Source organism: Triplophysa rosa, linkage group LG13, assembly GCF_024868665.1.
Source record: "Triplophysa rosa linkage group LG13, Trosa_1v2, whole genome shotgun sequence".
In the NCBI taxonomy this organism is placed as follows: domain Eukaryota; kingdom Metazoa; phylum Chordata; class Actinopteri; order Cypriniformes; family Nemacheilidae; genus Triplophysa; species Triplophysa rosa.
Genome location: NC_079902.1, coordinates 17773762 through 17788183, shown reverse-complemented (window position 1 = coordinate 17788183; position 14422 = coordinate 17773762). Strand labels below are relative to the sequence as shown.

The window sequence follows — 14422 nt, the reverse complement described above, 5'->3', positions numbered from 1 at the left end:
TGGTGTCATTCTCACATTTATCACCTCTGCTTGTGTCTCCTTCGGTTCAATCTCAAACTGTAAAATACTGTTCACGTAAATTATATGCAACTGTACCATATAATTACATTGTCTTTCAAATTATATGAAATAAACAAATTATCAAATACAAAGGAAACTGAAACTCTGTGCAGTACATCATCAATGCGAGTCCTATAGTGATAGTTCACCCAAAAAATACATTTTTCAAACTTTCCTCCTACCATAGAACACAAAAGATATTTTGAAGAATGTTAGTAACCGAACAATGGCAGGACACATTGATTTGCATTGGTTTTGTGTTTATGCAACAGAAACCACTGGGTACCATTTTTTACCATAATTCTTCAAAATACACTCACCTAAAGGATTATTAGGAACACCATACTAATACGGTGTTTGACCCCCTTTCGCCTTCAGAACTGCCTTAATTCTACGTGGCATTGATTCAACAAGGTGCTGAAAGCATTCTTTAGAAATGTTGGCCCATATTGATAGGATAGCATCTTGCAGTTGATGGAGATTTGTGGGATGCACATCCAGGGCACGAAGCTCCCGTTCCACCACATCCCAAAGATGTTCTATCGGGTTGAGATCTGGTGACTGTGGGGGCCATTCTAGTACAGTGAACTCATTGTCATGTTCAAGAAACCAATTTGAAATGATTCGAGCTTTGTGACATGGTGCATTATCCTGCTGGAAGTAGCCATTAGAGGATGGGTACATGGTAGTCATAAAGGGATGGACATGGTCAGAAACAATGCTCAGGTAGGCCGTGGCATTTAAACGATGCCCAATTGGCACTAAGGGGCCTAAAGTGTGCCAAGAAAACATCCCCCACACCATTACACCACCACCACCAGCCTGCACAGTGGTAACAAGGCATGATGGATCCATGTTCTCATTCTGTTTACGCCAAATTCTGACTCTACCATTTGAATGTCTCAAGACTCATCAGACCAGGCAACATTTTTCCAGTCTTCAACTGTCCAATTTTGGTGAGCTCGTGCAAATTGTAGCCTCTTTTTCCTATTTGTAGTGGAGATGAGTGGTACCCGGTGGGGTCTTCTGCTGTTGTAGCCCATCTGCCTCAAGGTTGTGCGTGTTGTGGCTTCACAAATGCTTTGCTGCATACCTCGGTTGTAACGAGTGGTTATTTCAGTCAAAGTTGCTCTTCTATCAGCTTGAATCAGTCGGCCCATTCTCCTCTGACCTCTAGCATCAACAAGGCATTTTCGCCCACAGGACTGCCGCATACTGGATGTTTTTCCCTTTTCACACCATTCTTTGTAAACCCTAGAAATGGTTGTGCGTGAAAATCCCAGTAACTGAGCAGATTGTGAAATACTCAGACCGGCCCGTCTGGCACCAACAACCATGCCACGCTCAAAATTGCTTAAATCACCTTTCTTTCCCATTCTGACATTCAGTTTGGAGTTCAGGAGATTGTCTTGACCAGGACCACACCCCTAAATGCATTGAAGCAACTGCCATGTGATTGGTTGATTAGATAATTGCATTAATGAGAAATTGAACAGGTGTTCCTAATAATCCTTTAGGTGAGTGTATATTCATAACAAAAAAGTCATACAGGTTTGAAATGACACGAGGGTGAGTGAAATTATGACAAATTTGTCATTTTTTGGGTGAACTTTACCTTTAATGTTCGATTCAGCATCCAGAATATAAATGCAAAATCAGAATACAAATCAATATTCTTTATTCCACATACATGTACTTTTTCTTTTACTTTGAACTTTTTACAATCTAAATGATTTAACAACAAAATGAGAAACTACCACAACAAAGTCAGAATTTCCTACTAGGAAGGAAAAAATAATGGTATGGTCAAAATTCTGTAGTCTCAACCGAGTAAGAGGTTAGAATCATTGAATGGAGGGGCACAACCAAAACAGATGATCGGCTGAAATTTATGTGCATACTTACAACAAAATCATAGAAAATGCATGTATTTCAACAATTAAAAAATACTCCCCTTTGTATTATGGAGTTTAAACATAAAGGCCATTTGTTAATAAATAATCTCTCTTCTTTTTTTCAGGTTATAAACAAATATAATATTCTTCAGCTCAGGAGAATAACTTGGGGTAGACAAACGACACACGCGTTCTTCTGAGTAACATTTCACGCCCGCTAAAGCCCTTTGTCCTCTATCCTCAAACAGTTTGAGTAGCGAGACGATGGCTTGGTCATATTTCCTTCAACTCATGGGATGTAAATTTTGGCGGTCACTGCATTTCGTGAATAAAGCAACAAAAGAAAGTGTTTATACATGTTAACATACACATACATAACTGAGCATTACGTACATATATGCAGGATGATGAAGGAGAGAACAGATTCCCCGTCACTTTCACGGTGAGAAAGCATGTGTGAGCCTCGGCAAATAAGAGTAATACTTGAATTTTACAAATCCGTTCTGTACACAATTCAGAAGTGTTGGTGAAACCCCTTTTCACCAAGAGGGTTTCATACAAATTGTTAGTTATTGACACATATTATCCCCCTGCGAAGCCCGAAATCCGGACGTAATATTAGGGGCTGTTGAGTTTCCTGGCATTCATTTGAGCGGGTCCTATCCCAGGTTCCATTAATGAAATAAAGATCTGCGTAAACTCCCACTGATATTATCTTAAATGTCTCAAATCATTTTCATGTTAAAGCGCCGTGGCCCAGCGCCTTGTTCTGCCTCCTCACCGGAGGTCCCGTTGGACTTGGAGCGTGGCACGTATTCAATATCAATGTTGTTTTTATGTTTGCCTTTCCCCCGACTCCACACAAACAGGAGCAGGAAACAGAAGAGAACCACTCCTAGGAATGTGAAACAGCCCATGGCTGTAGAAACTAAGATAGTCTTTAGGTCCAGGCCAAAGGTCACGTTGGGAAGGTTGGTACCGTTGGCAGTGGCATTGCTCGTATCTGTGTAATGCTGGGTTCTGTTGGCATACAACGAGCCCAGGCTTTTCACTGCCAGCGATACCATTAGCGTGTCGTTGCCTGCAGTGTTAGATGCCACGCACATGTACACGCCATCATCCTGAACCTCTGCCGCCTTGATATCCAAAGAGCCGTTGATGTGGACCATCACCCTGCCGTGGCTCCTGTTGGTCAGGTGTCGCCGACGCGGTGTGACCCAGGAAATGGTGGGTCGTGGGGTTCCCTCCGCACTGCAGTGCAAACTGGCCGACTGTCCCTCTTCCACCGACACCATCTGCGTCCGATTCTCCCGGATCTTCGGCTTGGTGCAGGTCACGTAGTAGGACAGCAGGGTCTCTTTGAACTCCTTGAAGGGGCGTCCGTGGATGCCCTCCGGTGTGCTGCACTCAGGCTGGGTGTCCCCGAACGAAATGGAATGACGTCTCTGCAGCAACCACATGAGACGGCAGTCGCACACCAGAGGGTTGTTGTTGATCAACAACACCTCCAGGGTCTCGGGAGCATGAAATACTCCCCTCTCCAGGGTATCAAGATGGTTGTGAGAGACGTTTAGCAAGCGGAGCCAGCGGATGCCCTGGAAGGCATACGGTTCGATGGACACCAATTGAGATCCGGCCAACCTCAGCTCGCGCAATCGCACCAGGTCCTGGAGCAGACCGCCCTCCACTGTACGGATGCGACTGTAGGACAGGTTGAGGTGCGTGAGGTAAGGCAAGTGGCGGAGAGCCTGGTAGGGGAAGGTGGAAAGGTTGGTGTTGGTAACCGTAAGTGTGGTGAGGTTGAGGCCGTGCAGAGAATTTGCGGGGAACACATCTAGGGATGGCCAATGGTTGATCTCGAGATGACGGAGGTGAAACAGCTTTTTGAAGGAGTAGGGGTGGAGGGTGCTGATACTGAGGTAGCGCATATGTAGGCTCACCAGGTTGTGCAGGTGCGACAGGGCATCTGTAGGCACCACCGTCAAGTTGCACCTCTCCAACGTCAAGGTCTCCAGCGATAACAGTCCGCTAAAGGCCCGATGGGAGATGTAAACCAGCTCGTTGTCTCCGACCTCCAGCGACCTGAGGTTGCGCATGTCCTGAAACATGTAGTCCACCAGAATGACAACTTTGTTGTCACTGATATCCAATGTAGTCAGGTTGGCGAGTCCGGAGAAGACGCCTAGCGAGAGCAGTTTGATGCGATTGCTCTTTAAGCTCAACGAGTAAAGGCTGTAGAGAGAGTTGAAGGCCCCGGGCTCTACGTATGCAATGATATTTCCACTCAGGTCCAGTTCTTCTACGTGCGGATAGGCAGCAAAGTCGTCGGGGTTGACAGCTTGGATTCGATTCTTGCTGAGATCAAGGATTTGTGTCTCGATAGGTATTCCGTCAGGGATGGCGGTGTAGCGCTTGCGATGGCAGATGACAGAACGGCTCTGGGCGGAGCACTCGCAGCGGGAGGGGCAGGCCAGTGTGGAGCCCATGAACATGGCCACAAGGGCCAGCCCCAGCAAAGGCTGCCAGCAGGACACGGCTGTGTGCAGCATGACTCGACTCAAACAGTCCACCATACTGTCATGGCTCTGAAAAGAGGGAGAATGAGAAACGGTTAGAATGTAAGAAGAAGGCATCTTAAATGCCCCCCAAAATATTTTATTCACCCTTATGAGGGTCAAAAACTGTATATGACTTTCTTCTGTGGAACACAAAAGATATCTTGAGATGTCTCAGTGGTTTTGTGTCCATACAATGGAAGTCAATGGGGGCCAGTTTTGTTTGGTTGCCATCATTCTTCAAAATATATTTTGTGTTCTGCAGAAGAAAGTCATACAGGCATACAATGAGGATGAATATTTTAAAATAATTATAATTTCCATATCTTCATATCCTATTGCTTTCCATCTTTATGCTCCGATTGCTAAATGGTAGAAATTGATTCAAAGAGGATTACTGATATTGGTTAGCAACATGTAACACAAAATTTACAACAAAGGTTCATTCAATAAAACAAATAATACTTTATTGTTTGTGCATGAATTCACAGCCCTGTGAGTGTCCTGGTGTTTTTCTTTGTAAGCCAGTTCAATACTTCAGAAAATTTGGTCTTACTGTCACATTTCTACATAGTTCAGCTGGTTTTCTAATGTCTTTTTTTAAGTAACTGATGTTGGCTCATTGACGAAGCACTGCAGTAGTTAAAGCTTTCTTAATGCACAAAAACATTTTAATTAAAAGACCATTTATTTATAAACATTTATACAGAACTACACCGTGAACAGGGACAACAGAGCGCCAAGCAACCTAATTAACTTATATAATAAGGTTCTGGTTTAAAAGCAGATAGCAGCCTGAATTGTTTTGATGTTTGAATGATACTGTTTGTTTGCTATGTCTAGCAAAAAAAGAACTAGGCCTTGAATTTCAAATCGAAAGTTTACTTTTCCTAACATAATCTCCATTAACTTTAAGCAAGTTTGCGTACACACGCCCAATCTGACAAGCACACACACAACAATGTGAACCATGATTTCCAGGAAATAAGATTGAGCCCTGAAGCAAATGAATAGAAAAATAGTTGGAGGGTGCAAACATTCGAGACGTAATTACTAAGATTATTACAAAAGCTGGAAAGACGAGTAAATGAAGCCTCAGAGGTTAATAAAACACATTTACAGCTTCTTTAGACATTGACCTTAATAAGCACTCCACAAAGACAAATCATGGCTGAATCACATCTATTAGGTCCTGATATTCTGAGTAAGAAGCTGATTATGTGTGAGGAAAACAACAGGCACATGGCAATCACACATTTAACACATACTGTTGAATGTGAGAGGGCTGTTTGTACATTACAAGTATAACTAAAATGGGACACTGCAATGGTAGTGTTGTAGTAATTTTACATCTGGGCACAGCTCATTATAAATTATGAAATGTGTCAGTGTTAGACGTCTAGGGGGCAGGTTTGCATAATAGGGTGAAATGTGAAGAGTGCAGTGAATTCAAGCACTATTATTCATATGATTCACTATAATTGTTAATTTGTTAGTTTAGACAATAATTAAGATTTCAATGTAATCTTTCACAACAGCTACGTTCAAAAAGATTTTCATGTCTAACCTGTGTCCTGTAAATGGTATTCAGGCAATATAATACAATACAATAAATCACAACATTATCTTAATTTATATAACAATGAAAACACGCAATATTTTGGGTTGTCTCAATATTTTCCCAAAGGATATCTGAGAAAAGGTGTAAAAACGAATTCAGGAACGCTCTAAAGAGTAACGTGCATGTTTGTGAGAGTGGGTGTGTGTTAGTGAAGCAGACAGATTGTGAAACAAGTTGTGAAAAGTGCAAAGACGCACAGCGCCTCATCTGGTGCGACATTGGCCGCACTAAATTTAAAAAGAGAGAGACGCCCTGCAGCCAAAATACAGCTCGCTCGAGTTTTAAAACACGTGTGCACACTTTCATTATACAACATAAAACGCCACACACCAACCAAATCCCATTTAAAACGGGTGGGTGGGGGTAGAAAGATGTATAAAGGGATGTAAACATTGCAGAATGGTCAGTAAAACCGGAACTTAAAAAAAAACAATGAGAAAAAATCTCTTTAAAAATGTTTAAAGGCTGAACAAAATATATGTTTATTTACCAAAGGTGCATTTTGTGCCTTAAATAAGATCTTGTAATAAGAAGAGAACATCTATTCTTTGATATATATTATGCATAAAAAAAAAAAAAAAAATCTAAAATCTAAAATAAGGGAAATTACATTTAGTGCAGACAGATCTTTTCCAAGCCGACAATCACCCCTCATAGCAGAACAGAGCAGACCTATGTTTAGATTTCCCAGAATGAGCAATGATGCAGTAAGCTTATGTTGACACACGTATTCTGGAAAGCAGGTGCTTGCTGCAAAGGAACGGTTCTGTAAACATGACATCACAATGTCTGAATTAAGAAGCGATAGGAAGACTTCTCAGGAGGCAGATGCTTCCCAAGAACGCTATTGACAGACCAGTGTATACAAACACACATATAAACGTCCAAAGATGTGGTCCCTACCTCATATTTAACAAACAATTTGTTCCTAAGTTAACCTTTCACTGAGAGCATTGGTTATTTCCCCAAGCTGTGTGATTAAGAGAATTTAGTGACTTCTTTCTTGGCTATTCAGTATGGTATTGATTGGTTGTCTTGGGGAGCTATGTTTAGAGTCAATTGGACTTTATTTGAATCCGTACAACATATTTGTACATGAGTCATGCCTCATGCCATTAACACATTTTCAGTGTAAATCTCATATGGGTCGGAGGAACTAATTGCGGCAGTCCAGAAGGAGATTTGTGTTTGTTGTTTTGTAATGCTATACTTTTCTTATTGTGTTACTTATCCTAAGTCAATTTTGAATGCCATTTGCGATCCATTTGAATCGTTGATCTATGAAAAACATTTTGATAGTTTGACCCGACCAATAAAAAACACCCAACACTGAACTACAAACTTGTTTTGACAGATTTAATGTACCACTGAATCAGATAAGCAAAGATTTCATTGCTCTTATATGTCGACATGTATGCATGCCTGAACGAGAGACCCTGGGACATTTATTTGGTCTGGCGTTCAGACCTGGCTGTGATCGGCTTAAACTGTGTGAATGGTCCTCTCCGGCTCTGTCACCTGGACTAGAACCGAACCTAATACTCTCCACCATTTTACGCTCTTTGGCCCTGGCAGTTTCAGGCTTTAGATAACAAACTCTGCCCCTGTGCAGTCAAGCAACACAAGCCATTTTTAAAGCCACGCTGTGCTGTATCTTCTCTTGGTTCTTCTGATGTGGGCCATCTAATGTGATGAGCTTCAGCACCCTACGTGAGTCTTGGAAGATGGGCGACATATTTTGTTTATGGCACGATTAAGATTTTTAAAGCAAACACTGCTCTTGAGATTAAAGACGCTCAATTGCACCGTCGCTCTGAAGGGCTGGCGAACAAGTTCTCCGCCAAGGCAGAGCGATGATGGGACGGAATAGAGTGTAAGCTGTGGAATAATTACACAAAATTAAATATAATCATGCGGAAAGAATGAGGTCCATCGTGCGACATAGCATGCATGGTCACTCTTACATTAGCATTCGAATAGAGACGCCTCGCAGTTTGTATTTAACATTTAAAATAGCATAAGCCAGTGACGCGTAACTGTTGTGTTAATTTGCTGTTACCTTTTCTTGCTGTGTTTTCGAGCATCTGTTAAGCTTTTACGTGTATGAGCACCGGTGCTAAAAGGCTACATGATGCTATAAGATTGTGGGCCCCATGGTTACTCCAGAGCATAGGTTGTTATTTTCTACTGTTCAAATTAACACACACACACGGACACCAGCTGTACGTGAATCGTTGGAGAAACAACTAGTTCACACAAACAGCTGCGTTAGACGTAAACCTTAAAAATAACAAGTATTTTGTTTCTTTCACACTTGCATTGTGTTTCTCAGAAGGCACTACATTTTAAGCAGTGCAATAATCGCTTGTTTCCTTTCTGGTGATCGTGTGCAGCTACGGTAGATGAAGTATGGATCAGCTTCTGGTGATCTTTAAGTTCTGTAGGTTGAAATATTACTGTAACTAAACACTCGCGTACGCCAGCGCTGGTGTCAGCACAAGCTTGGGTGTCTTAATATACCAGACCTTTCCCTCCTCAATGTTCACATGAGGATAATTGTTAACATTATTAAATCATTGCTTTATTTTAATGAGTCTCATATCTTGTAATGATGCTGCCCTGAAGGAAATATATAATTAACTTGCGGGTTAAAGCACAGGAAAAGTGCATATTTAGCCCTTGATGTTTTATTGGGGTATGTGATATAATCGCAGCCAATGCATAATCATTCTTATGCAAGAATGCCATAATACTTCTTTGGAAACAAGATGTGTTTTTATCAAAATGACAGCTACGCTTTCTTATCTTATAGGTTGAGAAGTGTTGCATTTGGCAGGTGTTTTGATGCAAAGCGACATACATCGCATTCAAGGTACTGTATAGATTAGGATTCATTTTGTGGATTCACTGAATATCAAACCAATGATCTTGGCATCGCTAGTGCCACGCTTTTCTATTTGAGCTACCAGAACGCAGATGTGCAGTATTAGCATATTATGATGTCTAATCTGTCACCCAGCCATCAGACACATTCTGAGCGGTTCTAGGCGATCCTATGTTTGTCAAATGTTAGCATTTGACAAAATGTGAGAAACATGTCTTCACAGGTCTATTAAATACCACCTTCACTGGTTCATGAACAGGAAACCCCAGTGGTCCCCATGACCAAAGAAATGCATTTTTTTCTCTATTTACTTCAGTTACAAAGTGACTTTCAACACATAATCCAATCACAAGCACCTCTGCACTTTTAAAATCCCAATAGCAGTTGGACTAATACAGAAATGACAAACACATTGATTCCTAAACACACCGCAATCTAATCCTCTGTGACTGACATGGTTTGGGGTACCGCCTTTCATCCAATATGTCCTCAAAATAAAATAAATAAAATGTACTGGAACAGTTGTCTTTATTCGCAGCTCCAAGCTTTGATAGGCTTTGGATTGCTTTTGAATTTGTGAACAAAGACGTTAATTTGATTTTCTTTATATCACATGTTCCAAATTTTTTAAAACAAGAAAAAAGGCATGCCAATACAAAACGTTAGCTTTGTTTAACAGTCTGCTCATTCCGTAATCTATTTGTTGGATGGTAAATTGTTTCATTTTTGATGACTGTGCTTCAGAAAAATTGCCTCTGACCGTGAGCTTGATTTATTTATCTGTTTTGAGGGATGAACTTCATTGTGGGTAGCAAAAAGCCCGGAACAACAATTTACAGTTTTCCACCACCCCATGCGAGGGCCCTCGATTGCTGCGGCAGCACAAACTCTCGTCCCCCGCAGAGAAAGGGAGGCGGGATCAACATCTCTGACTGTGAGAATCAAAGGCAGAATCCGAAAACCCCACTAATTATGCAGCGACCGACCATAAGCTTCACACAGAGCACATCAGGAGGAACGAGACTGCGGTAATGAGAGATAAAGCAACAGACAGAGAGTGGGCTCCTCGTTCCTCTTTCTGATAACCCTGTGTTAAGATTGAAGCCAAGAGGTAGAGTGTAACCCAACTACTGTTTCTCACATTCTTATTCTCTCAATGTATTACTGGTTCAGTGATTCCTTCAAAAAGTGTTTAATGCAAGCAAAATAACTTTGACAATGACATATCTATCATTTAGGCTACTCGCACTGACGTCATTCAAATCTCTGTCAAACCTGACACACAAAGATGTATTGGTAATAGAAAGAGCAAGCTTTTTCTTAATAGTAAAACGAATGAAGCTCCTCATCGAAATCCATTTTAATGGGCTGTGCAAGCAGATTGTACTAAAAAAGATGAAAAAAATGAGATCGTACAAATTCATACAAATTAACCACCGTTTAAAAAAAGCTATGAACTACCATGAGATTGTGTTGCTGAATGTTTTTTTCTGAGAATCATTGGACAGTGTAAATAATGAATATTTTTTATTATTTTTGGACAGGGTGATTTATTCCTATATTTATTTCCTAGTATTTTTTATTGCCTAGGAATAGGGCCGTCACGTGTATTCCCAGAGCACGGGACCAAATCTTTACAGAAGCTAAAAGCACAAAGGCGCATTACACAGATTAAAACTGCTGTAAAACCTCCCATTTTTTGTTTCAGCTTAGTTTACAAGTCATTTCAACCTAAAGGGACAATTCACACAAAATAAAAAATTCTGAAAAGTTATTTGGAAGAATGCTTGAAACCAAACAGTTCTTGGCCACCATTGATTACAATAGTAGGAAATATTACAATGGTAGTCAAAAGTACCCAAGAACAGTTTGCTTTCTTACATTCTTCAAAATATCTTCTTTTGTGTTCAACAAAACAAAGAAATCGTTCTTAATATGGTAGTCAATGGTGGCCAAGAACTGTTTTGGTTACAAGCATTCTTCCAAATATCTTTCTCTGTGCTCATTAGAACAAAGAAATGTATACAGATTCGGAACAACTTGTGGCTGAGTAAATGATGACAGAATTTTCATTTTTGTGTGAACTGTTCCTTTAATATTTTAAGTTTTGGCTATAGTGGGGAGTTGGTTTAACTTCAAACTGGGTTGATATAACTTAAAAAATATGAAATTGCTTAACCTATTTTGATGCGTCAAAGTAATGTAAGCTGAAATGTCTTGTAAAAAAAGAGTTTTTTACAGTGCACCAGCAAAAATGTTATTTACTGCATGTAGTACTGAGAGACAAAGTGTCCTCAATTACACTGACATTTAAAAAAGAAATACCACTCCAAATACACCAATGCGTGTTATAAAATGTACATATTCCTTGATTCTGTTCCTTGATTCAGTACACAAGGTTACAAACCCTCACTGAACAACCTTCATATCGTCTGCAGCTACAAGCTCTCTCAGCCTCCGTGTGGGCCGCATATATCTAATCTGATGTGGGGAGACTATTGAACATATTTACATTGAGGTTCATCATTTATGTGCAAACTTCTCACAATGGGGAACAGCACAAAGAGCCCTGCTGCGAGACTCGGCGGCTAAAACAGGTTTGCCTCCCTAGGAAGTCCTTAACAATGAGAATTAATGGCTTCTGGATGCATTTCGACCACCGCTCAAAATGATATAGTCACAAGCATATTTTCCTCACGGTTGCTCAAGTTAATATAATTCATCACGTTAATGTGCTACGTAAATGCTGTTAAAAAAGAATGAACACACAAAAGCAGCCGAGCTGGAAGAGAGGGAGGGAGAGTCAGGAATAGACACAGAGTGCATTGACTTGAATTAACTTCTAAAGGTAATAGTCAACACTTGAAAGCCAGGCACAACCTGCTCTCCGCCTATCAACAAATGCATTGTGCAGCAACAATCTGAAGCAAAGGGCTGAACATTTCTGCTGTCTTATAGGTACTTGAGAGACAGCGTCTTCAGGATACAGGAAGCAATACAGAAGGTACAAAAAAACAAAAGTGATTCCTGACTAAAGCTGTTCGTAATAGCGGACAGGGATGAAGCCATACACGTATCTTCACAAAATCTAAAAGTGGAGAGGAAACAGATGCCTTCTGTGCTCAGCGTGAATACATTTGGACTACCAGCAGGAAGCAGCAACAATCGTGAGTACAGCTCGCGTGGTCTCTGAGATCCTGGGCCCGTGTGGGAGGCTGAAGTGTGTGTTATCAGGTCGCTGTGTGCGCACTCTGCGCTGAAGAGGTTTAGTCATGAACGTGGACCCGTCTATATCTGGAATACCACAGGGATGTGTGATAACCACAGGAAACTAACATCGCTATGTCCAGAAACAAAATAGTACAAACCTAATTTGGATGCATTTTGTCCTGTTTCACACCACACGTGGAAGCGTGTATTTCAGGAAAGTTTATGCATCGACAACGCTCGCTTAAACAGCACGCTGCAGGGTTGTGTTTTTGCTGTGCAAAGCATGCTGAACTCAGCTTTCAAAGACATGTAGTTATCCCAACACAAACACCATTTTCTTCCCAGTAGATCTGACCGAATCCTGGTGATTTCAGCAGTGTATGGTTACACTGGTGTCTGGGTTTTGTTCTGTGAAATTTGATTTCCAGCCTGATGTAAATGTGCTTTCCTGATGTAAATTAGATTTGACAATAGCCAATTTTGTAATGATTATCAATGACTCCCCGTAACCTTTCATAATTTGCAGCAGGAAACAAATGAACATCTTTGTGTTATCTAGAAATCATATAATTTTCTGCAGACAATGCAAACCTGCAAAATGCAAGCCTGGATTACAAAGTGCTGGATTGTTGCAATCCATTTTTGGTTAAAATATGCAAAAATTAACCCATGCTGGGTTGTTGTTATTTAACCAAGAGCATTTTGGGTTAAAACATCCCAGCATAAATGAATCTACAACTGTTGGTTTTGCGCATATTTTACCCAACCATGGGTTGAAACAACCGTGCATTTTTTACCCATACATACAGCACATTCCCACTAAATGGCCAGATTCATGCACACGTGAAAGGCCTATCTTCTCCGCTTTCAAACCACATCTAAATTACACAGATAACATGTAAAGTAGATGACTGATGCTCTCATACAATAAGAAATTACATTTCCGAAGGGATAACCTGGAAAATAATGTTGGCAGTCACAGCGTTGTGTACTTGAGGCATCATGCATTAATGAAGTCTGGCGTAGAATGTTTCTAAAGGTTGAACTCCCAAAACAACGCACCCACCACATCTCTCTCCTCTACCCACATCCATTACTCAAGACTAAAATGAGAAACAGCCAGTAAGAGATGTCCAGTCTCATCCAGCGTTATCATCGGCAGTGCAAATATTCAGCAAAGCTTGTGATCTAATGAAAAGAGCGGCGTACCAGCTTTTTACGTTTCTTCATCCCGCCCATGCGGTGCCTCCGACAAGCTCTCGGTAATCCCAGTTGGAATCCAGCTCAAACACAGACTGGTCCTCCATCTCCATCAGTTAAGACTTTTCTCCTCTCCTCATTTCTCTCCGCCCCTTTCCTTCCATTATCACCCCATGCAAAAATGGACCGTTAAACAGCCTATAAAAGCGTAACCTTTGACCTTTAACCAATGCAATAATGCATCTTTCATGCATTTTGTTGCGAGTCTCTTTAGTCAATAGGCTTCATAAAGCTGAACAAATTTGATGTTCTATTTTTTGCATGTCACTGGTATAAGACACTCTACATATCAATCAGTTTAACAGAGATTAACATTTCACTTAAGTGCCATTAGCGGTCAAAAAAGTTATGTTAAATGTATTCAATTATAGTCCATCATATCCAGGAGACAGCTGCTTTTGAATGATCCATGAATAATAGATATTAATTGTATTAGTAAGCAAAGATAGTCGTAAATGCTGTAATTAGATTTAATTTGATGCCACGTGTCTACAGCTTTGAAAAATGGCTCATAATACGAGGGTGTGTTCTCTGTTCGTTGGAACTCAATGAGACACATTGAACTGGGATTTCATCACTGTGATGACAATAACAAATGGATCTCTCTTTTCTCTAATGATATATCACGTGATTCTGGCGCATGATTTTGTTTGCGGTTGATAATTTACAGCAGATAGATTGCTGTTTTTTTGCTAATGGGTGTTACTGGGATAATCAACTTGGATGAACTCTAATGCAGTATCATGCAGTATAATAAGGGCTGTCACGGGAGTCGGTTTTCATTAGTTAAATCTGCAATCGCTCAAGATAATCGCAAATGCACTTTGCTATCTGTTGATATACAGTAACCAGTAGTATGAAATGAATCATATACATCATATGAAAATGAACATTTTGGCATTGATTAGTCAGACTGGTTTGAAAGGACTAGAGTAAA

At 40.6% G+C, this 14422-nt stretch overlaps 1 protein-coding gene across 4 annotated transcripts in view; it reads right to left on the bottom strand.

Annotated features, from left to right (window-relative positions):
- Window positions 1-252: 252 nt before the first annotated feature.
- The window catches only part of lingo2 (leucine rich repeat and Ig domain containing 2), a 245530-nt gene continuing 231360 nt past the window's right edge, over window positions 253-14422 (bottom strand). For 3 of the 4 annotated variants that reach the window (XM_057349446.1, XM_057349445.1, XM_057349447.1), the window contains one exon: window positions 254-4540. In XM_057349446.1, coding sequence (XP_057205429.1) covers window positions 2681-4540 — 1860 coding nt within the window. In that variant the 3' untranslated portion in view covers window positions 254-2680. Of the gene's footprint in view, window positions 4541-14422 lie in introns of all 4 variants that reach the window. The other variant, XM_057349448.1, reaches the window with a different exon arrangement.